The 26058-nt window shown below is 35.0% G+C and overlaps 1 protein-coding gene across 5 annotated transcripts in view; it reads right to left on the bottom strand.

The window, feature by feature from the left end:
• WDFY3 (WD repeat and FYVE domain containing 3) overlaps positions 1-26058 on the bottom strand; it is a 182621-nt gene that overhangs the window by 130602 nt on the left and 25961 nt on the right. For all 5 annotated transcript variants that reach the window (XM_004779357.3, XM_004779359.3, XM_045079408.1 and 2 more), the window contains 7 exons: positions 24885-25046; positions 20188-20380; positions 18294-18480; positions 16043-16209; positions 8704-9171; positions 7626-7727; positions 5102-5295 (listed from right to left, as the gene is read on the bottom strand). In XM_004779357.3, coding sequence (XP_004779414.2) covers positions 5102-5295; positions 7626-7727; positions 8704-9171; positions 16043-16209; positions 18294-18480; positions 20188-20380; positions 24885-25046 — 1473 coding nt within the window. The remainder of the gene's footprint in view (positions 1-5101; positions 5296-7625; positions 7728-8703; positions 9172-16042; positions 16210-18293; positions 18481-20187; positions 20381-24884; positions 25047-26058) is intronic.

The raw sequence follows: 26058 nt of genomic DNA, 5'->3' as shown, positions 1-26058 counted from the left end.
ATGCTTATATAGTCAATTAATCAGTGACAAAGGAGACAAGAATATATGGACAGTCTTGGCAACAAATGGTGCTGGGAAAAACAGACAGCCACATGGGAAAGAATTTAACTGGACCACTTTCTTACATCATACACAAAAATAAACTCAAAATGGATTAAAGACCTAACTGTGAAACCATAAACTCCTAAAAAACAAGCAAACAAACAAAAAAAACCCACAGGCAGTAATTTCTTTGACATCAGCTGTAGAAACATTTTTCTAGATATATTTCCTGAGGCCATAGTTTAAGTAAAATTAAACTATGGGGACTATACCAAAATAAAAAAGCTCTTGCACAGCCAAGGAACTCAACAAACAAAACAAAAAGACAACCTACTGAATGGGAAGGCTACATTTGCATATGATTTATCTGATAAGGGCTTAATATCTAAAATACATAGAGAACTTATAAAACTCAACACCAAACAAACAAAATTTTTAAATGGGTAGAAGACATAAATAGACATTTTTCCAAAGAAGATACACAGATGGCCAAAAGACACATGAGAAGATGCTCAACATCAACCATCATTGGGGAAATACAAACCAATACAATAATGAAATATTCATCTCACATCTGTCAGAATGGCTAAAATAAAAAACACAAAGAATAACAACTGTGGTAAGGATGTGGAGAAAAGGAAACTCTCAAGCACTGTTGGTGGGAATGCAAATTGGTGTAGCCACTGTGGAAAACTGTATGGAGGTTCCTCCAAAAATTAAAAATAGAAATACCATATGATTCAATAATTCTACTCCTGGGTACTTATGAAAAGAAAACAGAAGCACTAATTCAAAAAGTTGTATGTACCCTTATTTACTGCAGCATTATTTACAAGAGTCAAGATACGGAAGCAACTTAAGTGTCCACTCATAGATGACTGGATAAATAAGATGTGGTGTGTGTATATAATGGAGTATCAATCATAACAAAGAGCTAGATTTTTCCATTTGCAACAATATGGATGGATCTAGAGGGTACAAGGACAAGTGAAATGTTACAGAAAGACAAATACTGTAATTTATATGTGAAATTTAAGAAAGAAAACAAACAAGAAAAAAGAGACAAACAAAAAGGGACTCTTAAACTGGTAGTAGACAAACCATAAGAGACTCTTAATCTCACAAAACAAACAGAGGGTTGCTGGGGGTATGGGGGTAGGGAAAGGGTGGTGGGGTTATGGACACTGGGGAGGGTATGTGCTATGGTGAGTGCTGTGAAGTGTGTAAACCTGGCAATTCACAGACCTGTACCCTGGGGCTAATAATATATTATATGTTAATAAAAAAATTAAAAAATTTTTAAAAAAGAAAAAGAAAAAGAGAGAAGACAAAAATATATAAATAAATAAACTGGTAGTTGACAAGGAGAGCTGGGTGAGGGGATGGGTGAAACAGGTAACAGATTAAGAGTACACTTATGAATACTGAGCAATGTATGTAATTGTTGGATCATTATATTGTACATCTGAAACTAATATAACACTGTATATTAATTATACTTCAATTAAAAGATGTCATATTAAAGGCAGAAGATCATGTTAGCAAACATTATCCCATAATTCTTTCGGTAGACTAAGGCTAAATCCTGATGGAAAAGCTTTTCCTTTGATGGATAATGACATCAATGAATTTGGTGATTTTTACAAAGTAATTGTATTAAATAAACAAAATACATATTCTAGTATAATTTTACCCAATCATGAACACTTATAACTGTGTGTGTATACAAACTGATTTATTCTAGAAAAGATACGAAGTCAAGGCAGCGAAGATCTGAAGTATTTCAATTCATATAAAGTGACCATATCCTGATGCTTTGGAAAGAGGAGCAACTTCAAGGTACTTATTAGACATTCCTTCTTGCAAAATGAGTTAGAGTCTGATGACTGAAAGCATGCTCTTGCCCAGAATAGCTGTAAGTACTATGAAATAAAACCTGAAGGAAACAAGTAAAACAATCTTGTAGAACTATTACTTACTTTCTGAACTGTCATGCTTTTAACTTAAGTTTATAATTAAAAATCACATTACAAAATTAGCTGTATAAGGCACTTCTTCAAGTTGTGTGCTAGCGTATTTAAACCTCTCCTTAAACCTACATGTTATGCACCATTATTGTCCCCACTTCATACATGGTGCTTAAATGTGGTTCAATGTGGTTAATTAACTTGCCTAAGATTGTACGGCTTACACAATGGCAAGGGGAGGATATAAACCCAAACACAATGATGCCCCCACTCATGCATTTCACTATGACACTACTGGCCCAAGCGACAATCTGAAATCTGTTTGTTGACACAAGGGCTCCTTTTCTCTGTTTCAGACACTGGAACACCATGGGTATTCTAATATTACTTAAGACATCATTTATAATGTTCCCAATCATTACATTTAAAGACCATTTTATTAAGATATCTCACATTTCTAATGATATTTGAAGGGAAAGGCTAAATATTAATATATATAACTGTCCTTTTGAAATACGCTGCTTTAGAAATTAAGATATGTACCAATGCCTTAATTATTTTAAAAGGAAGTATGTAATCTGTAGATATATACAAAAATCTAAAATACAATGCATTCCTTCCATTATTCTGCCAATAAATTTCTATTTTACCAGGATTTGACAGTACAGTTTCTCTATCTTGTCAAATTTAATTAACTGTACTTGCAATATCAACTTTTTTTTTCCTTTTTAAACATTTTATCATCTAGCCTGGAAATTAAATGCAAGGACTTGAGTCAGAATGCTTGGGTTGAAATTCTGACCTCAATGTTACAAAATGTTTTACCATGGTCAGCTACCTAACCTCCCTGTGTCTTGAGTTTTCGGTTGTGTAAAATCGAAGCAATAATGATAACTTTCTCCACGGGAAGTACAAGTAAAGCTATTAGCAAAATGCCCGACATAAGCCCATGACCATCCTCATCTTTAAAAACACACAGGGGAGGGGCGCATGGGTGGCTTAGTTGGTGAAGCAACTGCCTTCTGCTCAGGTCATGATCTTGGAGTCCTGGGATCAAGTCAGGCATCCGGCTCCCTGCTCAGTGGGGAATTTGCTTCTCTCTCTGACTTCTCCCCTTTCATGCTCCCTCTCTTAAGTTCTCTCCCTCTCAAACAAAGAAATAAAATCTTAAAAAACAAAAACACACTGGGAAAAACAGGACAAGTATTATTTTATATAGGAGGATGGGTGAGTTCAGAGTCAAAGTAATATGCAGAAAACCATATTGCAGGTTGGAGTTAGTATAAGGGTTAGACTCAGATTTGATAAGCACTGTTTTTCTAATCATCTGAATTGCATAGATCTGGGTAAGTTCCCCTCCTACTACCTTCCAACTGGAACTGTCCTGGCACTCTGACATCATCATATCATCCGCTCAGTATCTGAAAACTTTCAATACTGTGAAATAACTGAATATGTTGCTTCAATCAATAATTAATGATCAGTAGCAGATACCAAAGTTACAATGCGATATTGATGGTAGGTGCTTAATTAGACAAAATCATCAGATACATATATATATGTATGTACACACACACACACACACACACATATATATATATATATATATATATCTTTAATATTTTGATTTGTGAAAGAGAGAACACAAGCAGGGGGAGCGGCTGGCAGAGGGAGAAGCAGGCTCTCTGCTGAGCAAGAAGTCCAGCGCGCAACTAGATCCCAGGACCCTGGGATCATGACCTGAGCTGAAGACAGACACTTAACCCAATGAGCCACCCAGGCATCCCCAACAGCTATACATTAGCTGCATACTTTGCATAAACATAATGCATACAATTCAAATTTGTGCATCTGGGGAATTATAAAATATCGTATATGGAATTTTGGGTTTCGGCAAAAATAATTATAAATTAAATTACACAGGTCTGTGGTTTTGTCAGCTGAACAGACACCTCAAGAAGCAGTTCTGGAAGCAGCAAGAATGGAAACTTAAATTGAGGTCTCCAATCCTCCTCACTGCCCCCCCACCCTCCTTCATGCTCTCAAAGCAATGCAGTGCTGGAGCCAGCTCATACTGGCTCTTGAGAGCCAACTGTTGTATTTTTGAAATTTTATGTGCCTTATTAAAACACAGGCGTGATTAAAAATTGTTCTATAAATTTGCAACTAAATAAGTTATTTTAAAAACAAACGTAGTAAATGCTCAAAGCTTATCACTTCCTAGTTATTTTCTGAATTTTACTATTCCCTATACTCTTAAGATACTACATAAGGGGGCGCTATGTTCATCTCTTCCCAATCCACATTCAGTAACGCTTTGGCGGCCGGAAACAGGTCACAGTGGCAGTATTTACACCATGGAAATTAGTAAGTACAACACAGGGGACCCTCCCTCCTACCTTCCTGCAGTCTCAGAGTCACTTATTAACATTTGCAGAACATTGCCTTAGTATTAGGAGTCAGCTCATTACCCTCTATTGGCTTTATTTATTGATGTTTTACAAATCCATTAAAGGTACCAAGAAAGAAGGAAACTGTATGCTAAAAAAATGTGGCCATCTTAACATCTTTGGAAGGTACTTGTTTTTTTTTTTTTCTGAACAATCCCTTCAAATTTACAAATATTCTCCAATATTGATACGCTTATAGATTTTTCTTGTCTGTGAGATAAGTTGTGGGAAGACTGCATTTTAAAATGAGTATTCAAAATTGTTTTTATACTCAATCAAAACAGGATGAAATAAAACAATAGTGTAAAGAATAAAAATTATTCATTGTTGAGAAAGTCACTGCACAAAGCAAAAGTTAATAAAAGAAAGCTATGATTCTAGAAGGCAGCTCTACTTGTTGTGATGTCAGTGCCAAGACTGGGGTGAGGATGCAATGAGAGGGTATCAGAGGGGAAGGAGATGGTGACCTGAGGGCCTCAGAGCCCAGAAAAGACATGAGCTTTTCTCTTACTATTCAGATTTTCATATCATTTTAGACTTGAAGAAAAACTGCAAGAATAGTTTATGATCATGGTAAGTTACTGAGAAATAACCACAAATTTTAACGGTAAGAGAGCAATAACAAGACACTTATTAAATTACCCTTAAAATATCAGTCTTCAACTGCAATTCTGTTGGTGGGGCTGAATGCATTAAGCCCAGGAGAGTGCCCATGTCATCCTCCCCATTTGGAGAGAGCACCAGCTGCTGGATGATCATCAGGGCATGCTGCCGGCACTGTGGGTACTTCACTATATTATGCGCACATCTTGCTCCTCCAAATTCTCGGAAAATTCCTGACAGAGAAAGAACAACATGGGCTAACTTAAAACCTTCTAAGACACGTGAGATGGATTAAAATTTGATCTTTTTGTAGGAAGAGTAACGCAAAAGACTGCAAATAAAACCCACCCAGCCATTTCACCTTTTAAATGACCACACACAACTACACTATGGGAGGTCAGCAAAGAAGTAAATTCTCCAAATCGAGAAGATTCAGATATTTCACAAGTAGATACAGAAGGGACTCAATATTTTTATGTAAAGGCTTTAAGCTGAACAATACTGGAAATCAAATTATGTAAAAATTAAACTGAACAAGGCACCCCAAGTATTTGCAAGAAAGGAATGGAATAAGTGATTCTTTAAGGAGAAAAATTACAAGGAACCAAACTTTTTGGTGGAGTAGAGCACATGAACCAAAACCCCCCCACAAATTCTGTAACAAAAGGCATCAGTCATTGTACCAAAGACTTTTGTAGATTGGTTTATTTAATCTTCATCCCCTACGATACAGATGAGGAAATGAGATATACAGAATTTGGATAACATGGTCAAGGTCACACAGCTAGCAAATGACAGAGCAGGAGTGACACCTACATAGCTCAGTTTAAAGGTACTCTAACAGCTTAAAGCAACTTGTATATGCCACTATTCTAGTAATTTATATCAAGCAGTTTAGTATTATTTATCTGTATGTTCGGCCCCCCATTAAACTTGGGATTTCCTTCTAGTCTGTATTTCAGTAAATGACTCCTAAGTGAAAAGATGTTTGTGTATTTTGTTGTAGTGGCCACTATCCTATTTAATGACTTTCTATTTGCAAACTTTGTAAGAATTACATGGCCCTGAAGTGAATGTAAGTCACATGCTAAGATTTAGCACATGAGAGCCATGTGTATTTACTTCCAGGTGACCAGTGAGTGCCCATTACATAATCACCATAGCTAATATTTTCTGAACACTTACTATGAGCAAAGCACTAAGTGCCCCAGATCACATAGCTAAGTAATACCTTTCTTAACAAGGAAAGATAGTCATTAAGAGCTTGTTGAAAATGTCTGGCACTCTGGGAGATGGGTTAAGTGACTTTTAGTTACATGGGGTAAGATCTCTACTCTCCTCCAACAGAACTGTTCAGTCCCTCCTGTGTAGCACTAGGTCATGTCATCAAAAAATAATCTGCCAAATAAATCTTTGATAGTACATCCTTATCCTTTTATCTAAGTTAAGACACAAAGATAATTCTTGTCCTAAAGAAATTATGACCTGATAGAAAAGGATGTAAACATGTAATTATATATCATTACTTAAGTACAGTTTTGACTAATTCCAAGACAGAGTTGAATGAATTTAGTAAAGTATTTAAATAATAAGTGTGGTGAAGTTTAATGTGTATGATATTAACATTTCATCTATGGTATAATGCATAATCTCATTTCCACTAACTTATCTTTGTCTCTTTGTATCTTTGTGTCTTGAACACCCAGCATGGTGGGACACAAAATATATTTTAAATATGTGAATACTGAGTTCCTTTGCATTCTGGCAAATGGGCAATGGGTTTGTTCATTAGTTCATTTTCTTGTTCATTCATTCCTTCATCCATCTGTGGCGTCCCGTAACACTTAAAATACAATTCATGTTCCTTGGCATGGCCTGAAAGGCTCTGTATGACCTGAGCCCAGCCTACTCATCTCAATTCATCTCCCCAATACTTATTCTTCTTAAACTGTGCTGACATTGTTGCCTGAGAGGTTTAAGTGCTCTTTTTTAAGAGCAAGAGTGATATTTTACAAATACAAATGGACTGTTCATGACAGAAAAAGACTGAAGAAAAGTTGAGACCAAAGATAAAGATTTAAGGAATCCAGTTTACCTGGGAGAGGCAAATTTTACTACAGAATCATTTTTCAATACTTCTTTAAAGTTGTAACATTATAATACTCTAACATGAATTACTAAAAATTAAGAAAATCACTATAGGAAGCAGATATTTTGGAAAACATTTAAACAAAGTCATTTGTGTTATGTAAATTAAAAAAATGATACTTTAACGACTACTTTAGAAAAGACTACTTTAAAAACAAGGTATTGTATTTTTTTAAAAGGCAATAAAATATAAGAACATATTGTGAAATAGTAATGACAATGTTACATATTTTGCCAATAAATTTAAAAAGGTCAAAAGCATTGTATTTCTGGATATGATGGTACTATCACTGAATCAACAGTTTTTCTTATAAGTGATAGGAATTTTTCATAAGCAAGAGTCATTAGAGAAGACAAAACCAGAGAGAATACTCCCCACTCCCCCGAGGCATGTGCTAGAAGTTTGTCTAGTCACCTGCATTTGTGTGGGATCCTTGAAGCAGCACTGTTAAGGTCTCCATAACCAACAAAGCCAGGTGTTTTTGGTCTTCAACTGAACTATTGTTTCTTGAGTCCCCTAAGAAAAAGGACCAAAGGTTCAAATCACAAAAGTTGTAAGCTTATTTTTTTCTCTTGATTTGGTTTTAATAATTTAACTATTTCTTTCATATTCACTTTTACCATTAATACAAATTATATAATACAATCTGTAAAAATGATACACTCCCAAAAGTAAGGTCAAAATCAGTGTTTAAAGATTTTATTTTGGGGTGGCTAGAAAGTTACAGTTGTCTAACAAACAGGAAGAAGGAAAATGCCAGCACTGGATGACGTATGGAACTGATGGATCACTGTACAACTGAATCTAATATGACACTGTATGCTAACTAGAATCAAGACAGAACCTCAAAAAAAAAAAAAAAAAAAGGGAAAATGACATAGTATTCTTCTTACAAAAGTTTTCCTAATCCAGGCTAAGGTTAACAGGAGAAAGTTAGATTTTAAGACACCATTTATGAATAGTGCTATCTATTCAAACTGTTTTAATTCATTCACATATTTAATACTAAATGCCAGATACCTCTATGCCTTTATCAGATTAGAAAGGATAAAAAATATCAAATTTAAGATACCTAAGTGATAATATATGTGTACATATATAACATCACTAAAAAGATTTATTTTTTGCTCTCTATAATTAAAAACATTCTGAAGCACCTAAACATCCCAATTGTTTCTAGGAGCTTTTGAAATTCCCTCTCAGAAGCAGAAAGTAGCACAAATGAGTCATGTGGACCATAAATGTTCCCCTCAATTTTTACCTTAAATTATTTTCCACCACAGTGACATATTTCTAGGGCCCTGCTCCTTCCCAATTCCCTAACAGAGGTTGAATGAACAAGTTAATTGTGGGAAATATTCACAAGGGTATCACGATAACGCCCATTTTTAAGTCATTCAAATCAACAGCCAAATGAAAAGCAAAAACATGAACAAAACACCCTGCCCAAACCCCTTTATCAAATAAAGTGGAATTCTGAAAAATGCTTTACCTTGTTCATTTAGTGCCTGAGTTGGATCCTTCAAGAGGGCAGCATATTTGTGCAAAAGGTTTACCATGACCTCCAGAAGGCCCACCTCCCTGAACACATCTTTAAATATGTAGTCATGTCGTGTAAACTTAAGAAGTGTCTTCATTGCAATAATGCTACAGTGGTAAGAAGAGCTAGATTTTAAGAGGATGCTAACACTAATGAGTTCTTTACAAGGGATGTAATTTAAGCTAAAAACGACAAACTCCAGCATCTCAAAGTATTTGCTTTGTACTTCCGGGAGTTTAGAAATCTTTTCTGCAAACTGTGACAGTGTGTGCTGTGACTCGAGGATGAAGTAATTGGCATTGTCAGCCATGTAAATATTTGTGATGGCATCAAGGATGATCTGGGCAAGGAAGCTGGTTTTTGCTTTTAAAAATGCATTCTGAAGCACTGCAAAGGCTTGGATGTTTCTCACACTGTGACCTGAAATGAAACAAGAAAACAGAAGTAGGTGTTACATGATATTTTAATCATGGCAAGCTAGTCTATTTAAACAGATCATGAATTGTTAAGGTTTCTCAACTGTTTACTAAGAACACATTCTGTTTTCACAAAAAGTCCTGTTTTTCTCCATCCAACTTCAGTCATTTAATTAAAAACAATACTGTTAAAACTTATAATGCATCATTATGAATACTCCAATTCAAGAATAGTATATACTGAAACACTAGACTGTTGTACAGAAAATAAAGCATATTATGTAAGTCCAGCCTTCTGAGTTTGGAAATATGCAGGGATTTCTTTTTCTTTTTCTTTTTCTTTTCCTTTTCCTTTTCTTTTCTTTTCTTTTTTTTCTTTTCTTCTTTTCTTTTCTTCTCTTCTCTTCTCTTTTCCTTCCTTCCTTCCTTCCTTCCTTCCTTCCTTCCTTCCTTTCTTTCTTTCTTTTATTTTATCTGTAAGATGTACCTTGACTGTAAGAACAGTTACCTCTCATGAAAAGACTTTTAGCCTGAAGCAGTAAAAGGCCAGGGAACAGCAAGAATGCAAGCAGGAAAATAGTAGGAGGCTGAAAATTCTCTAAGATCCAATGTCTCTTTATCATTACTACATTAGAACTTTCACAAATTTTAATTTGAAAATGCATTTTGTTTTCAGGCTAAGAGTGCAATTTCTTCACATATGTTTGTTAAAGCCACTTATAGCTACCTACCAGCTGTTTTTTTAACATCTGATTTTTAAACATACCAACCGAGAAAAAATATCTGTACACCTGTCTCTTGTGAGGCAAATTAGCAAAAATAATTATAAAGAAATTAACATATAAAGTATTTGAAGCAACTGAAAACAAGTGACTGGTTCTAAGAACTGTCCCCAGGTTCATAACTACTAGGAGTACAGGACATTTGTCAGAGTGACCAAAACATTAATCTAGTGCCAAGAAATTAGCATAGTACCTTACAGCATAAGCCGGGTATCAGAAAGAAGATAAACACAGAACTAGGAAAAATAAAAAATGAGTTAGAAAGACTGCCCAGAAATCCTGGCTTGGACATTCTTTAAAAAAATAAAAAGATTTTTTAAAAATCTTTGATGTATAAATGATTTCAATTTTGTTTATCTATAACATAAAATTTCTTCTATGTGTAGCAAATACCAAAGATATATTTTTACTTCCAGCTCCAGATTAATAGTATGCTTGCTCTTTGAGGACATCTTTCCTCTTTATTACCTGCAGGTAATAAATCAAAAACCAAGCTCAGATGGACTGGTGGACATACAAATTGTTAAAGTCTGACTACAAGTGACCAACAATGACAAATAAAGTTAAAGGATAACTATAACCTATATTTTGCATCTTTCAACTAAGTGACAATGTATCAGTTTTCACTATAAAGAAAGGAGTCAAAATGAGCTAAGCTTAGAGTAATATGGGAAAATTTGGAATTTTTCAAGTTTTATCTTCATTATTTGATTTGAAGTGATGTACTGGCAAAAGATAAGGAATCTTAATAAGCAATCCCAAGAACAAATTATCCACCATAAAAAGGCGAACCAAATACAATGTGTACACATTCAAACAATTAAAAGTAAACATGGATGGCTCAGTTGGTTAAGCGTCCAACTCTTGATTTTGGCTCAGGTCATGATCTTAGGGTCCTGGGATTGAGCCCTGCTTTGGGCTCCACATTCAGGAGTCTGCTTGAGATTTTCTCCCTCTCTCCTTTCCCTCCGCTCGTGTTCTCTTTCTAAAATAAGCAAATAAATCTTAAGAAAAAAAGAAAAAGAAAAAGCTTTCTGCTGATGATGATACAAATTTTTATTAAAGTTCTTACTGTAAAGTACAAGAATATTAGTCATTCTCAAGCATTAACATACACAGATAAGTTTATCACCTTCATTAATAACTCAGTTTACCCTTTCCGTTAAATTTTATGTATCTATACTATTCTATTTGATTTAAAAATCAGCACTAAAAATAAGGTTGGTAAACTATATGTATAGTTTATATAAGGTAGGTACATTCATGTTTCCTCTTTTAAATGAGATAATCAATGAATATGTAAAAAATTCCTTAGTAACAGGAATTTGCTTTTCACAGATGATAAAAGGGAAACCAGTGAAACAAAGCAAATATTCCCCCAAAGTACCCTGAAGAAATAACTGACAAAAAGATAAACAGTGTCAACGTAACAGAATATAGCCAGCCCAACCCCTAAACAGTCCAAACCGAAGAGTTAAAATCTGCAGACTATCACTGCTTCATTCTATCAGTGCTACACACAACACTGTCACACTTGGCTTTCCTCATCTCTATTCCTTCACAAGAATCCATCAGCTCTTATCCAAAACTAGATTAAAAAGAAATGTAACAACAGCAAAGGAAAAAAAACCCACTAAAACCAAAAATCAAACTTAATAAATTCACAGATAAAAATGGTCAGTATTTTTAAAAAAACCAAATGCATTTCTAGAAACTAGCAACAAGAAATCTGAAATGAAATTAAGAAAACAATTCTGTTCATAATAGTATCAAAAAGAATATTTAAGGATAGACTTAACAGAAGATTTGAAAGTCTTGTACTATGTAAACTATAAAACTATGCTTAGAGAAAATAAGATCCAAATAAATGGAAAGATATATATATAATATATAATATATAATATATATCTTACATGGATTGGAAGATTCAATATTGTTAAAATGTTAATTCTCCCCCAGGTTGATATCCATTTGCACTCCCAATCAACTCCCAGTCTCAGGCTTTTATTTTCATTTTTTTTAAAGTTGACATGATTATTAAATTTAAGTGGAGTTCAAAGGATATAGAATGGCCAAAGTAATTTTGAAAAGGAAGAACAAAATTGGATAACTTATATGACTCTATTTTAAGACTTACTTTAAAGATACAGTTAAAAAAAAAGATACAGTAATCAAAACCTTATGGTATTGCCTTAAGGATGGACATATTGATCAATGGAGCAGACGTGAAAATGAATCGCAGATGTATGGTTATACGTGGTCTTTTCAACAAAAGGTCTTGGATAGCCATACTGAAAGGAAAAAAAATTCTTTCCTACCATGTGCAAAAATTAACTTAAAATGTAACACGGACCCTAATAGAAATATCAAAATATGAAACTCCTAGAAGAAAACACAAATCTTAGTTAATTTGGTTAACTAGGATTTTTTCATTATGATTTAATATCTGCAAAATATTTTTTAAAATGGTAAGTTGGACTTCATCAAAATTAAGTTTCCATTCTTCTAAAGATGCTACTAAGAATAAAAGGCAAGTTAAGAACAGGAGAACATACTTTAAAAAAAAAAGTATCTTATAAAAGACTTATCCAGAATATTTAAAGAACTCTTAAAATCCCAATGAAAAGAACAATCCTATCAAACACTGAGCACAGAGATCTGAACCGAAGTTGAGAGATGGCAAATAAGGGTGGCTCAGTGGGTTAAAGCCTCTGCCTTCGGCTCAGGTCATGATCCCAGGGTCCTGGGATCAAGCCCCGTGTCGGGCTCTCGCTCGGCGGGGAGCCTGCTTCTCATTCTCTCTCTGCCTGCCTCTCTCCCTACTTGTGATCTCTGTGTGTCAAATAAATAAATAAATAAATAAATAAAATCTTAAACACATTAAAAGATGTTCGAAATCCTTTAAAAAATGCAAATTAAAAACACAACTAGATACTACTATACACACTAGAATGTCTAAAACAAGTGTTGCTGAGGATGTAAAGCAAACTTTCTCACACTGCTGCTGACACGAGGGCAAATGGGATAGCTACTTTATAAAACAGTCTGACAGTTTCTCATAAAGTTAAAGATACATATGACCTAGCAATTCTATCGCTTAGAATATACCCCAAAGAAATGAAACATCCCCACAAAGACTTGTTTCATATAAATATTCATATAAACATTAGTCATGACAGTTAAATAAATGCCATCAATTGATGAACAGGTAAACAAAGTGCAAGAAATCCACATAATGAAATACTTTCCAAAAAAGGAACAAACTTTAAATACATGCAATCACATGGACGAATTACAAAAGTGAAAGAAACCAGATACAAAAGAACTACATATTGTATGATTCCAATTTATGAAATTCTAGAAAGGGTGAAACCACAGGGTGAAACCAAAGCAGATCAATGGCTGCCAGGGCAAGTGGGAGGGAAGCAGGGATTGAAAGCAAGGGAAATAAGTAAATCTTTAGAAGGATGGGAATATTCCATATCATGATTACAGTGGTGATTACACAAGCATATATATTTATGAAAACTCATCAAATTCGACACTCAAAATGGACATATTTGAATATATGCAAATGATGCCTCAATAATGCTGACGAAAAAAAAAAATCCCATATTCTCTTTATGTAACACAGCTATCTCCTTTAGTCTGCACAATAACCTTAACAAAGCAGCCATGGGAAATCGGTATTTTTTGACTTACAAACTAAATTCAAAATGATCTAGCTTGATACATTCATTTTACAGAATACTGCATCAATTTTTCTGAAGAAGACAGTGATATTTAGAAAGGTTCAATGACTCAAGAGTCACCCAGATTCTGACTCTTAGGGCACTGTCCTTTCTAGTTAATCTCGCTTTCGTAGACAACATGCCACTGGATTCTCCCAGTAACCTCTGAAGGTGTTAGGTTATATATTTATTATCCCTGTTACAGATGAGACAACATGAGAAAGATGTATGAGGAAGGTCAATTTTGCTGCATTAATTCTCTCATTACAAAATAATGCTATTGTAATTAGTTATTATGCCAGTATCATAATTGGATTAATTAACCAAATAAAGTTTAAAAGAAGAAGTATGTTGTGACCTATGTATGTTGTGCTATTCTTTTTACATTATTTTTATTAACATATAATGTATTATTTGCCCCAGGGATACAGGTCTGTGAATCATCAGGCTTACACATTTCACAGCACTCACCATAGTACATATACTCCCCAGTGTCCATAACCCAACCACCCTATCCCTACCCCCCAACCCCTCAGCAACCCTGTTTGTTTCCTGAGATCAAGAATTTCTTGTGGTTTTTCTCCCTCCCGATCCCATCTTGTTTCATTTTTTTCCTTCCCAAGACCCCAAACTCCCTACCCTGGCTCTTAAATTCCTCCTATCAGAGAGATGATATTATAATTGTCTTTCTCTGATTGAGAGAGAGAGCACCAGCAGGGAAAGTCGGAGAGGGAGAAGCAGGCTCCCCGCTAAGCAGGGAGCCTGATGGCGGGACTCAAGCCCAGGACCCTGGGATCATGATCTGAGCTGAAGGCAGATGCTTAAATGACTGAGCCACCAAGGCACCCCTGCTGTGAGCTATTTTTAAATTAACTCAAAGAAACAGTTAATTGTGGAATACTCAAGCTACAGTCTATATATTAGCAGTTTTGTGAGACTCTTATTTTTTCCTTAATATTTAATAAAGTGAAACCTTGAACTACTCAGTAAGATATGTCTGGATTTCTCCTTACTGCTCAGAGACTCACTTAAAAAACTGCACATTGAGAGTACAATTGACTACAGGAAACCTGACAACTCCAATCAAAGTCATGAGTTTTCAATATAATTTTCCCCTAATAAATTAAACTTAGGGCTTTCTAGTAAATCCATTTATTCTCACTGAAGAAATAAATTTATAACTGCTGACTTCTATGTTATAAAGTACGAAGATGACATATTCTGAAATTTAAATAACCAGACATGTTGATATTTTCTGCCTAGTTAAATTTTACATGCAAATATCGTAACTGTATTGAATATTTAGTAAGTGACAATCATAGTCAAGAAACCATGAGAGGCCTGCAGGCTCAGGTTCTTTTAGAAAGGTTATTATGAAGTTAAAAAAATTAAACTGTAAAACTAGCTTGCACTCTCATGTAACTAAATGTTATTAACTAAAAAAGGTCCCTTAATAAAATATCTCTAGATGAGGAGTCAAAGTTGGGAAATTGTAACTGTACAAAATTTACTCCCTGATCTGAAATAAATAATATAAAGTCTTTGTGGGGCACCTGGTGGCTCAGTTGGTAAAGCATCCAATTTCAACTCAGGTCACAATCTCGGGGTTGTGAGATCCAACCCCTCAGCAGACTCCGTGCTGGGTATGGAGTCTGCTTAAGATCTCTCTCCCTCACCAAAAAAAAAAAAAGTCTTTGTACCTGTATTTGTTTAGTTTTAAAATACAAGCATTTGTGACTCAGGCTTTCTATTTACATCTTATATAGAGATAAGCTAAGTGATCAGAGTGTGAATCAAGTTCCAACCACATAAACTGGAAATGTATTAGCCTGTCAACATACAAAAAGGGTCATGTTTAAATTACTAGGCTGTTTGAATGTTAAGATGAAATACTAAGGGGCGCCTGGGTGGCTCAGTGGGTTAAGCCACTGCCTTCGGCTCAGGTCATGATCTCAGGGTCCTGGGATCGAGTCCCGCATCGGGCTCTCTGCTCGGCAGGGAGCCTGCTTCCTCCTCTCTCTCTCTCTCTGCCTGCCTCTCTGCCTACTTGTGATCTCTCTCTGTCAAATAAATAAATAAAATCTAAAAAAAAAAAAAAAAAAAAAAGATGAAATACTAAAATGTAAATTTCATTGGCTGATGTTATGTATTATCATATATATTTCATCATATATATCATTTTCAAGCATGTGACCTGGTAAGTCTGTCACCCAAGAACGTGCACCATAAATAAAGCATAAACTCTAATGAAAAATAGCCTATTACACCTTTATACATGTAACAAGGAGCAATCCAAGTCAAACTGATTTATTGTCTCTACTTCTTTGAGTGGCTCAGAATAGGAAGAAAACAAATGACTCACCTTTGCCTGCAGGCTGAGGTACTGCAAAACCAGGCAATAAAAAGGGTGCCCCTGTGGTAATACCAGCTGGTTTTAGTTCATTGACACCATACGTTGTTAGGGAAGTTATCAGATTAACCAGATCTTTCAAGGCATCTTTGGATTCTGCTTCTTTCGCTTGTTCCAATCTAGGAAAAGTATCATTTGGTAAATATTTTTTCTCCTTTGTTGTATGCTCAAATTTAATAAGGAGAAATTTTCAGTTTGCATATGCAGTAAGTAAAGGTATAAAGTACTCCAAGATGTTTCTTTGTACAATTTTTCCTTATATAAAGACATACTTTAAAAAATCTACAAATTTCATTGTAAGACACCATAATGAAAAAAAAAATTGTAATAGGCTAAGACCTCATATATAACAGCTGATTTTGCATTTAACAGTGTTATTTTAATTTTTTTAAGATTTTATTTATAACAGCATTAATTTAGATTGATCACTAATCTTTGGTATAAAGCACAAAAGAATTACATTAAATACCTCTTAAGATCCTTAAAAAATCAAAGATTATAAAGTTTCACTGTTTACAACCTAAAATCTTATTAACCATTTCTTTCCGAAGACATTTTCTGTTAACAATTTTTAAAAATGAGCTTCTTTGAAAGAGTTCTAAGTCTTTATCTGTATCTCATTAATTAGTTCAGGTACTCTCGTTAGAATACATTTAAATAAAGTTCTGAAGAGTAATTTTTTAGAACCATATTTCTTTAAAAGAACATTTGGAGTCATTATGGAATTATATTTTGACTGTGGTTTTATCAAGAACACAAAAAAAGGTGCAAAACTATCTCTTTAAAAGAGTAAGATTTAATGGGGCTTCCTCCATAACAGAACTAATTATTCTAATTAAAATAAAGCTGAAGAATACACTTAAGTAGAAAAAGTTATGTTTAGCCTCACAACTCAGACACCTGTTAATATTCTGATACGGTTTGGGGCACCTGGGTGGCTCAGTGGGTTAAGCCTCTGCCTTCGGCTCAGGTCATGATTCCAGAGTCCTGGGATTGAGGCCCACATTGGGCTCTCTGCTCAGCAGGGAGCCTGCTTTCCCCTCTCTCTCTGCCTACTTGTGATCTCTGTCAAATAAATAAAATCTTAAAAAAAATATTCTGATATGGTTTATAAACTTGCCCTTTTTTTAATTGTGAAAAGTTTGGTCTTAATAATAGTTATTTTTACACCATATACAGAATTTTATAACCTGTTTTTTCCATTTAGCAATGTTGACACAAATGCTTCTCCTTTTTAATATAAAATCCCTATAGATACTCTTTTAATGGTCATGAAGAGCCAACCACAGATTTGAGGAAAGGGAAGTGGGATAGCCAGTGGGAATCAGAATACAGGAGCATTAATTTTGTCTACATTTAGGATTATATTTCTAGGATTAATAACCACAGGTGAGAGTATCAACATTTTTGAGGCTCTTGACTGTAAGTGATCAATCTGCAGGCTCAAAGGATTATACCAATTAACACCCCCCATCCCGTTACATGAAATGCTCACCTCATCACCTTCTATATCCTCCTCTGTAAATTAAGATATATATATATGCGCCAAAGTGTATTCTGGGGAGTTGCTTAGTAGTAATCGCAAGTACGTTACACTGGTATTAGAAATAAGGAGTTTACAAAATAGTGCTGGTTTAGAACAGATCAAATGATTTAAAAGTAAGTAATGGGCCAGGAACAACTAGTGAGACATGAGTATTTTCTTCTTAATAAATTTGCAACCAGCCATTTTCCCAGGATATGCATGAAACATTTGGGATGGAAAAGGGGGCTTGTGAAACATTTTGTTTTATACATACATTGTAAGATCTCATTCAATCTACATAATTATTCTTGTTATTAACTATATTAATAAACCACTGGTATAGTAAGAAATCCCAAAAATATAATTAAGCATGAAGACTTTACACTTTAGAAAGATGTCAGTTAGCTCTTCTCTCAGCTACTGAAGAACAGATTTACTTCCACACCTAACCATGGATTCCACCAAGTTTGTAGCCTGCATTTGCAAGCTTAAACTCACTTTTTATACTCTGCCTGCAGACAGGAATAAAAAGAAGTGATTAAAGCCAAGGGGATAAGGTATACATTGAATACGTGATTAATCCCTTTTTTTTTCCCATAGCCCCAAACCCTGCTGTTTCCATTGACAGAAAAGACTGAATACACATTTAAAATATATTCTTAAATTGTGGGGTCTTACCTAAGCAAGAGATCACAAAGGAAATTATATCCTTGCCATATTCGAAAATCATCCAAAAGGGTTTGGGAAACATCACTTGAATCTTTGAGGAAACAAGAAAGCCCAGCAAACATTTCAACAATTTCTAGGGGAGACAGGTCATCCGATTGCTGCATATTCTGAACACACGTAGATAAACATTCTTTTTCTGCAAAAATTAAGAATAAATACGTATTATTTATATCAATTGCTTAAGAAAATTTTTATTCTTAAATAAAAAATTTTATTCTCAATGAAATACTGAATTTTAATGTATCTATAAAATACTAGAAGATAAATGTTATTACACATTCTAAAAGTAAATACAAGACTCAAATTCACTGGAAAAGCTCTGTCACTAAGTAGTAAACAAAGGGTAATACAGAAAATGTTGAAAAATAGTTGACATTATTATAGTTTTTACATCACACTTAGGTGTTTTTCAGTAAACAAAATGATTGCTTGCTGCCAAACAGTATTTTTGATCTTTTATGTTAGAATAGTAAAAGGATGGGGGGGGGGGGCAAAAAACCTATCTACTAAGTTTAAAAAGAAAAATCCAATCATTAGTTTAAAAGCTCAAATCGGAGTGAATATGGCCCAATGAGATACAGAAATACTTCAGGAAATAAAATTTTTTCAATTATGTTTATACTTATGTTACTCATTTAAAGCACAGTGGTACCTTCTCACTGACTTTGGGGATTAAAGGCTTTTCAAAAAGATGTTCTCCCAGCCACCTGCAGGCACATCTGCAGGCCTAGCCCAGTCTCCCCATCAGAGAGATGCTGAGCCTGGACCCCCAAGCAGGCTGTCATACACTCGTCACCTCCAGACGCTTTCCCAGCACAGGCAGTGTTCTGAGCCTTATGGAGAGGTGCTGGGTGGATGTGACATGTGTTATAGAAGCCCTCATACAGCTGGGCAGGCACTAGGGTGTGAATAGAACTCATTTGTCCTTATGGCCCCTTTTGATCTTTTACTTAAAGCAAATTTTCCACGGAACACTCATAACTTAGTAAAGGCACAGAGGAGTGTGGGTTTGAGCAGAATCCGGTTGACTGATGAATCATGAACAAATTTAAGAACAGAGATGGGATTTGAATGAAGCATAACTCACTGTGATTTATTAGTTGTTCCATGAAATAGAGTGCAAACTCTCAACATTTTTTTTCTATTATCTTTAACGAAATTGATTTGTCTAAAGAAATCCAATGTCACATAACAAAAGCTAGTAAGATTTAACATGGGAATGTGGGCAAGAAGCATTTAATGACTGATTGATGTTAGGTGAGTGAACAAACAGTTGTATTAAAAATTATTTTGTAAGATTTTCAGGGAAAAAACATATAAGAAGTGAACTATTTCAGATGCTACACTGTCTCCTAGTAAGACATTTAAAGGGTAATTGACACTTACATAGGAGTTAAACAGAATGCACAATTTCTCCTTAGTAATGATAAGGAATCCACCTAATTTCACTTATGCCCCATTGGCCAGATACTTACCTATCTACTAATGAAATATCTTCAGAAAGGCTTTAAACTATAATATCACAAAAAAACTTTCCCCCCCCCCCCTCAGGAAAAGAGTAGGGAAGAATAGGCTACGATACCAAACTGACATTCTGATTAAACATTTATAAACAATGAAATTATTTCAACTCTTGTAGATATCCATTGTTTAGAACATACAAAAATTTCTTACATTAGAAATGTCTCAGAAATAAATTTTTTTTTCTCCTGGCAAAGACCATTTTTAATTTGAAATAGAATCTTTAGAAAACTGAGAGATAAAAAGCAGTCTGTCATCACATGAAGAAGAGAAAAATGAAAGAAACTTAGGGTGCTGAAAATGAACATAAAGAAATATTCACCATGAATATACTTCACTACATTGACACTAAGACCATGACGGGATATGGTCATAAGGACTTCTCCAGCACTCTTCCTCCAAGGCAGGTTGTAGGGAGGGCACCAAGAGGTTATTGCACTGAATAAAAGCTGGAGATCATCTTTTTGAGCCAGTTCCTCCGCCGGAGAAACAAAACTGCAGAGTTTCACTAAGATCTAAAGAAACAAAACAAATGTGTATTTAAATAAATGAGTGGTTGGGTAAAGGAGGAGCCAGAAGAGGGCTAGATCTGATTATTAAAAACTCTGAAAGTTCAGGGTTAGTATTAAGTGATATCATTAAAGCCACAATGATGGGTGCTTTAACTCAGGCAATGTTAAAAAAAACAACCTATAATTAGACGTGTGTTATACTAAGATAGTAAGCCAGACCTACTTTTATCAGCTTATTTAAAATTAACCAAAAAAAACCCCAAAAAACAAAAAACAAAACAAAACACAAAAAAACCCACCAAAAAAACAAAAACAAAAAACCCCAACTCTGTTTACTATCCTGTCTTCTCTGTGGTATTTTTGTATACTGACTCTGAAATGGAATAAATCAACAGTAACTTTCAAGGTCAACATTTTGGTTTTCTAATTTGGTTCTTTAATTCATAGATTGTCATAGGTGAGATACAATTTTCTTCTCTAAAAAGGACAGTTTTAGGGAGGTGAGAAAGTAAAAACAGGTCTTGAAAACTATTTTAAATTGTTCCAATTTCTATACAGGTAGAAGGAGATATTACAATAACAAAATCATCTTAATTCTGAATCATCTTTCAACTATCTCTAGTAGCCAAAAATCTTCTAAGGCTTGGCTTTCAAAGAAGATTCAAAACTTCTTAAACTTTGGAATGAGAATTTATTCCTTAATTATGATTTGCAGAATACACATTACACTAGTACTCAAAGCACTAAGAGCCACTACTTTTAGAATTCAGCTATGGTTTTTACCTTCAATGGATTTTTTTCCTGCTTATCTTGTCTCAGCATCAGAAGTTAACTTTTCTTCTCCTTGCTAAAATTTCTTTTCTAAATATTCAAAAATATCTATCATAATGAATAAAGTAACTATAATTTATGTAAATTTTATTCTCTTCAAAGAAATGTGCTTCATGAAATTTGAGTATTTTAGCATCTGTGAGGAAACTGCTAAATATACAAAAAGTATTTAAAATATGTTTTGTCTGAGAAAGTTAGGTTTTTATTTCTCCTATTTCCTTCAATGCAAAAGTTTACTTAAATAGAAGGGCTTTCTAATTCATAGTTGCCAAATAGGAGGAAAGGGGGAATAAATGACCAAGAATACAGAGAAATAAGGTATTTACAAAATAAGGCATTCCCCCTGACACACACAAAAATGCCTGGAGAAATTGCTGGATACTGATTTAATATCTGTAATAGGTTATTAACTTTCCCCATACATGTCAAATGTAACCCAAAAAATAAAATGAAAAAAAGATCATCAACTGCAACAAAATTTATCTACCTTCAAAAAAGTACATCACTGAATATACTTTTCACTGGTTCTCACACTACCTTATGTGATTAGAGAAGTATGTCATTTCTCTAATTTGTAACATAAAAACAAACTTGAAAATAAAATACTTTCTCCAAAACAAATCTTTCTTCTCAAAAATGAACTGGATTTAATTCCTTAAATTTGTTGATTTTTAAAATAACTAGCTCTTAATCTTTAAAGGCAAAAGGATTCTCAGAAATAATCTCATGTAATCCTTTCATTTTATAGAATAGAAAACCAGTCTATATCTCATTCATCTTCTCCTATATACTAACCATTTCTATTTGTAGGGACTCTGTTATTAACTCTAGCCAAGTGTGGCAGAAAATAACTGGCCAAATCAACACAACTACAAAAAAACCACAAAACAAACAAAACAACACAGTGAATGCTTACATCAACCAGTACCAATGCTAAGGACCCAGGAAACCAACTATCACATAACATAAACATACGGATTTCATGTATCATAAACAGTATGTGTTCTGAAAACATTTGGTAAGTCTGTCCCTACTGGCATTCTAGACAAAGTGGCGACCACAGTGTCCTGTGAGGAGAAAATGAAATAAGGAAGTGGTGCTAAAGGAGCATTGGATTAGAAGGTGGGAAGAGCCAGGACCCCATCCCTGCCATACAACTGCTGTGGACTACAGCCTCAGCTATTAGCTTCTGTAACTTTAAACGGAGAGTTTCATCCAAATTCTTGTTGAAGTTCCTTTTGGCCTTAACATTCAATGGTTCCAATATGCTGAAATGAATCTCACATTCATTTGGAAACACCCACGGCCTTCAGATACAGAAAACATTTTTTTAAGTTTTAGAAGAAATCTTTGCTATACTTAATTAGCATTAAAAACACAAAATTCAGCCTCCGTTTATTGCCAAAGGTATTAATTAGTTCTTTAGAAGAGCTTTATTGAAATAGGGTTACTAGCCTATAAGCAAAGACTAACCCACTACATTCATTAGCGATGTCTTTAAGCAGCTTTAATTCCTATGGGATTTACTCCTTTGTTTATTCCCATTGCTTTTCTCATCCAATCTAATTCAGGACTCAGATAAACATAACTTCTAATCCTACTTCTGCCATTTGCTTTCATCATCATTTTGTGGAAAAACAAAACCTCTGAAGTCATGGGATGCCTTCCAAATGATATGAGATAATAGATTTACCTAAATACTAGCAAAAAGTATCTAAGAAATCCAGTGTTCAATAAATATTTGTTGAATTAGTACTTTATTGATAATCTTTTCTTTTCCTTTTTTTGTTGTTTTTTAAGATTTTATTTATTTGAGAGAGAGTGAGTGCACACATGTGTGCATGAGCTGGGGTGGGAAAAGCAGGCTTCCTGCTGAGCAGGGAGACTGACCTGGAGCTCAAGCCCAGGACCCTGGGATCATGACCTGACCTGAAGGCAGATGCTTAAACAACTGAGCCACCCAGGTGCACTGTGTCTTTTCCTTTCTAAGACCGCCTTAGTCTCCCTCTCTCTTGTCCCTTCATTGCTCACCCCTCCACAAAGCTCTTCATCAAAGACCCCACTACCACATATCCAGCTCCACCTTACCCACTGCAGATCCACTGTCCTCTCAGCTACTCTGAGGGAGGTGGCCCTGGTGGTGGAAAGAGCAGCAATCAAAGGGTCTTTTAGTTCATGTCTACCACACACAAACCATCGCTTTGCGTTTTATTTCACTTAATCCTCACAAAAACCCTTTAGGTAGGTATCATTTTCCTGACTTCAGAGGTGAGAAATGTGCATCTTAAATTATGTAATTGCAGAGAACTGAATTCAAACAGGTGTCGTTTGTTTTTATTTTTTTTTAATTGAGGTGAAACATGTAACACAAAATATACCATCTTAATCATTTTTAAGTATAGTGTTCATTTCATGCACGTTACTGTACAACAGCTCTCTAGCACATTTTCATCCTGCAAAACTGAAACTCTACACCCACTAAACAACAACCCTTTGTTCCTTACCCTCTGGCACTTGGGAATCACTGTCCTACTTGCTAAGAGTTTGACCACTTTGATTCACAGAAGTGAAATGACACAGTACCTGTCCTCTTGTGTCAATGTGGTTTTTCTGAACACTGTATTAATCCCATAGATAGACTGTATTCCACATTTGTGTACTCTGTTTTGAAAATTTTCTCCCAAGGAAGGATATCAAAATGATGGCCAGACAAACTAACAAAGGTCTACTAAACCCTGGTTAACTGCTAATGCTATTAAAGGAAAAGCAGCAACAGCAGTAAAGAAGAACTTTAAAAGCAGAGAGCAGAGGAGATGGTGGCAGCCACTAAAATAAACAGGCTTTAACAAGTGAAATATTTATAGGCTAGGAATTTCCTATATTTAGAGCAACAAACAGAATTTCTCATATTTTAAGAACTGTTACCCCAAGGGCACCTGGGTGGCTCAGTGGGTTAAAGCCTCTGCCTTCGGCTTGGGTCATGATCCCAGGGTCCTGGGGTCGAGGCCCTTGTCGGGCTCTCTGCTCAGTGGGGAGCCTGCTTCCTCCTCTCTCTCTGCCTGCCTCTCTGCCTACTTGTGATCTCTGTCTGTCAAATAAATAATAAGACCTTTAAAAAAATTTAAAAAAAAACAACAACAAACTATTACCCCAAATTTAATATGACTGACAACAGAAGTCTTTTTGCTTATTCCCTTTTAGAGATGTCATTGCCTTATCAAAGGATACCTTAATATTTGAATCTGTCCAGAGAAATAAACTTGTTAATGCCTCACTCCATTACTCCTCAAAGTAAGTGTTCAGATTCAAGAAATATGGCAATTATATGAGACAAAGTCAATAATAAAGAGCATAGAAGGGGTGACTGAGTGGTTCAGTTGGTTAAGTGTCTGCCTTCGGCTCAGGTCATGATCCCAGCCAGGGTCCTGGGACACAGCCCCACATCAGGCTTCCTGCTCAGCAGGGAGTCTGCTTCTCTTTTCTCTCTGCCTCTCCCCAAACTTGTGCACGCTTTCTAACTCTCTCTCTCAAATAAATAATTAATAAAATCTTAAAAATATATGAGAGCATGGAGTATTATAGAAAATGGAATAGGCAGAACATCTCTTTGAGGAGTACACCTGTTTCATTTTAAATAGACTGGTATTGCTGGGCAGACAAAGAGCACCTTCCACACCTGTACAAAAACTTTCTGGAGTAGTCCACGACGTTCTGCTACAGGTAGCTCATTCTGTGCACCTCCAACGGCCTCAGGCACATGTGGAAGGTCAAAAAACAGATATAAACATTTAACCAGGGTGGAAGGCACTGACATCGTTGTCATGCAGTCCACGGTTTTCTGGAAAACAAACCAATAAATAAGTGAATAAGCAGACAGACAGATATAACTGTAACTGGTGCAGCTAAGGAAATTCACAAATTTTAAGCCAGATGTTAAATCATTAACTTACAAATTTTAAACCAGAAAATTACATACAAAATAACTTCTTAAATGCCTGAAAATCTTTAAAAAATTACTCCATGCTGACAAATACTCATTTTCCATTTGGACAAGTTTGCTTTAATCAAAGATTGAGATGTATTTGTTATTTATTAAGTTTACTATTTATTTATAAGAGGCAGAATGTTTCAAAGAATATAAACTTTGCAATCTGGAAAAAAGACACTTAACCATAAATTTAGGCAAACGAATTTTGCTGGACCTCACTTTTCTCTCCTATAAAACAGATATAATGCCAATTAGGTCTCAGAGCTAATATAAGCATTATATAACAAACACGAGCTATATTATGCACTACATTATGTATTAGTAGTTGCTTGACCATGATTTTTATTCTTAAAATACATTCTTGAGGCTGGAAGTATACTTGAGGGATATAGCCATCACGCGCGCGCACACACACACACACACTCACACACACACACATCTCTGTATCATTTTCAACAATTTCTAAAGCAAAAAATTCCACCTTCTTGTTATGGTGAGGCTTCCAGTATTCTTAAGAAGTATGCTATAATAATTGGCAAATTTTCTCATAGTGAAGTTTGGAATAAAAAGTTTTACCACGCTGGAGATCAAGAGCTGGCATAATCTGTATTAACTTTCTTAGGTTTCTTATCAAGCAAGTTTTGAATGCGTAGGGTATGTCTGGCAGTGTGCTAGGCACAGGACATGCAATGACAAAGCACCCCTGCCCTTCAGAAGACCGCGGTCTACTAACACAAGTCGGTTCGACTATGATTTAATCTCTTAAGCATAGTGATGACAGTACGCTGGCTAATATAAAGGGAATTATCAACACTGGCAGGAACGGAATGGAAAAGTATAGGAATTAAGAGGGGAAAGATCA

The sequence above is a fragment of the Mustela putorius genome, unplaced genomic scaffold (genome assembly GCF_011764305.1).
Source record: "Mustela putorius furo isolate JIRA1106 unplaced genomic scaffold, ASM1176430v1.1 tig00000382_pilon_pilon_pilon, whole genome shotgun sequence".
In the NCBI taxonomy this organism is placed as follows: domain Eukaryota; kingdom Metazoa; phylum Chordata; class Mammalia; order Carnivora; family Mustelidae; genus Mustela; species Mustela putorius.
The sequence above is the reverse complement of the archived record's forward strand: the minus strand, read 5'-3'. Positions and strand labels throughout refer to the sequence as shown.